Source organism: Gossypium hirsutum, chromosome A06 (assembly GCF_007990345.1).
Source record: "Gossypium hirsutum isolate 1008001.06 chromosome A06, Gossypium_hirsutum_v2.1, whole genome shotgun sequence".
Taxonomy (NCBI): Eukaryota; Viridiplantae; Streptophyta; class Magnoliopsida; order Malvales; family Malvaceae; genus Gossypium; species Gossypium hirsutum.
Genome location: NC_053429.1, coordinates 102141978 through 102143692, shown reverse-complemented (window position 1 = coordinate 102143692; position 1715 = coordinate 102141978). Strand labels below are relative to the sequence as shown.

The 1715-nt window shown below is 40.8% G+C and overlaps 1 protein-coding gene across 1 annotated transcript; it reads right to left on the bottom strand.

Annotated features, from left to right (window-relative positions):
• Nucleotides 1-793: 793 nt before the first annotated feature.
• On the bottom strand, nucleotides 794-1390 carry LOC107963157 (uncharacterized). The gene is made up of 2 exons (XM_016899735.1): nucleotides 1166-1390; nucleotides 794-1084 (listed from the first exon to the last, which is right to left on the bottom strand). The coding sequence occupies exons 1-2, from the start codon at nucleotides 1388-1390 to the stop codon at nucleotides 794-796; spliced, it is 516 nt and encodes a 171-aa protein (XP_016755224.1).
• Between the last annotated feature and the right edge of the window lie 325 nt (nucleotides 1391-1715).

The window sequence follows — 1715 nt, the reverse complement described above, 5'->3', positions numbered from 1 at the left end:
CGGGCAAGAAGAATATTTACGAGAGGGTGAGAATAGGGAAGAAGCAGTATTGAGGTAGTCACAAATGAAGTATGCCAAGGGAAAAATACCGAAATTGACAAAAATCAAAAGGAAAAGAAAAGGTTATTGAACAATATGAAAGCAACAAGCTCTCACTTTTTACACTAGGAGAATGACCGAATGACTAGATACCCCACTTTAACCTTCAAGGTTGAGAAGCATCCTATTTCGGCACAACAACCCCTCTCTCTCCACATTCCTAATTTTCCTCCACGAAATCCTCCCCATATCTCTCAACTAATAACTTTTCAATCTCATCCCACATTTCCCTCCTCAAAATCCGCTATTCACTCCCCACTCAACCATTCCACCATTAGAATTTTGGTCTACCCCAACTACCTACCTTGCGAGAGCAGCAAAATATAACCCTTTTGCGTATAGGGTAGCTCGAACTCAAGACCCCTATACACACACCATACGCCACTTACCACTAAGCTAGCAGGCGTTACATTGCCATGTTTTACTCATTTTAATTTAAAAGTCTACTAACAGTAACCAAGGATTTATTCAATTAGAAGCAAAAATTTGCTAAGGTCAAGGCTTAAATCAAAGACTTCCCAGACACTCCCAGAGCACTAAACCACTAAGGCAAACATACACCCATGTCACTTACACACAATAATAATTTTAACACAGTTTTCGGGATTTGAGAGATTGGGGCGTTATAATTCTACCCTCCTAAAAGAAAATTTTGGCCTCGAAATTTGCCTAATCAAAATAGAAAAAGGTATTGCTACCGCATCGTCTCCTCGGGTTCCCACGTGGCTTCCTTAGAACTGTAATTACGACATAAAACTTTAACCAGTAGAATAGACTTCCTCCTCAGAACCTTTACATCACGATCTAAAATTTGAACTGGCTCCTCTTCAAAGGTCAGATCTGGCCTAACCTCAATCTCTACAGTCAAGACAACATGTACAGGATCAGAGTGATATCGCCTCAGGATGGAGGCGTGAAATGCGTCATGAATCCGGTCCAATTTCGGAGGTAACTCGAGTTGATAGGCAACTGGTCTCACACACATCTATATACGGTATGATCCAATGAATCTAGGACTTAACTTGCCCTTCCGAACAAACCTCAGTACCTTCTTCCATAGCGAGACCTTGAGAAAAACTATGTCCCCCAGAGAGTATTCAATCTCTTTACGTTTCAAATCCACATAAGTCTTTTGTGTCTCAGAAGCTGCCTTCAGTCTATCTCGAATTAGTTTGACTTTTTTCTCTGTATCAGAAATCAATTCAGGACCCAGAACACGCCGCTTGCCTAACTCAGTCCAACAAGAGAGAGTACAACACCTACGACCATATAATGCTTCGTAAGGTGCCATCTGTACGTTGGACTGGTAGGTATTGTTTATGCAAACTCTGCTAGTGGCAAATAGTCCTCGAAAATCTATTACACAACTTCTTAACATATCTTTCAGTATCTGAATTACCCTTTCTGACTGACCATCTGTCTGAGGATGGAACGCAGTACTAAAGTCTAATCTTGTACCCAGTGCTTCATGTAGCTTGTTCAAAAATAGAGCATGAAGTGAGGATCTTTGTCTGATATTATAGAGGCTGGTACTCCATGTAGTCACACTATCTCAGACACATATAGCTTAGCCAGTTTCTATAGCGAGTAATCAATATGAACTGGTATGAAATGAG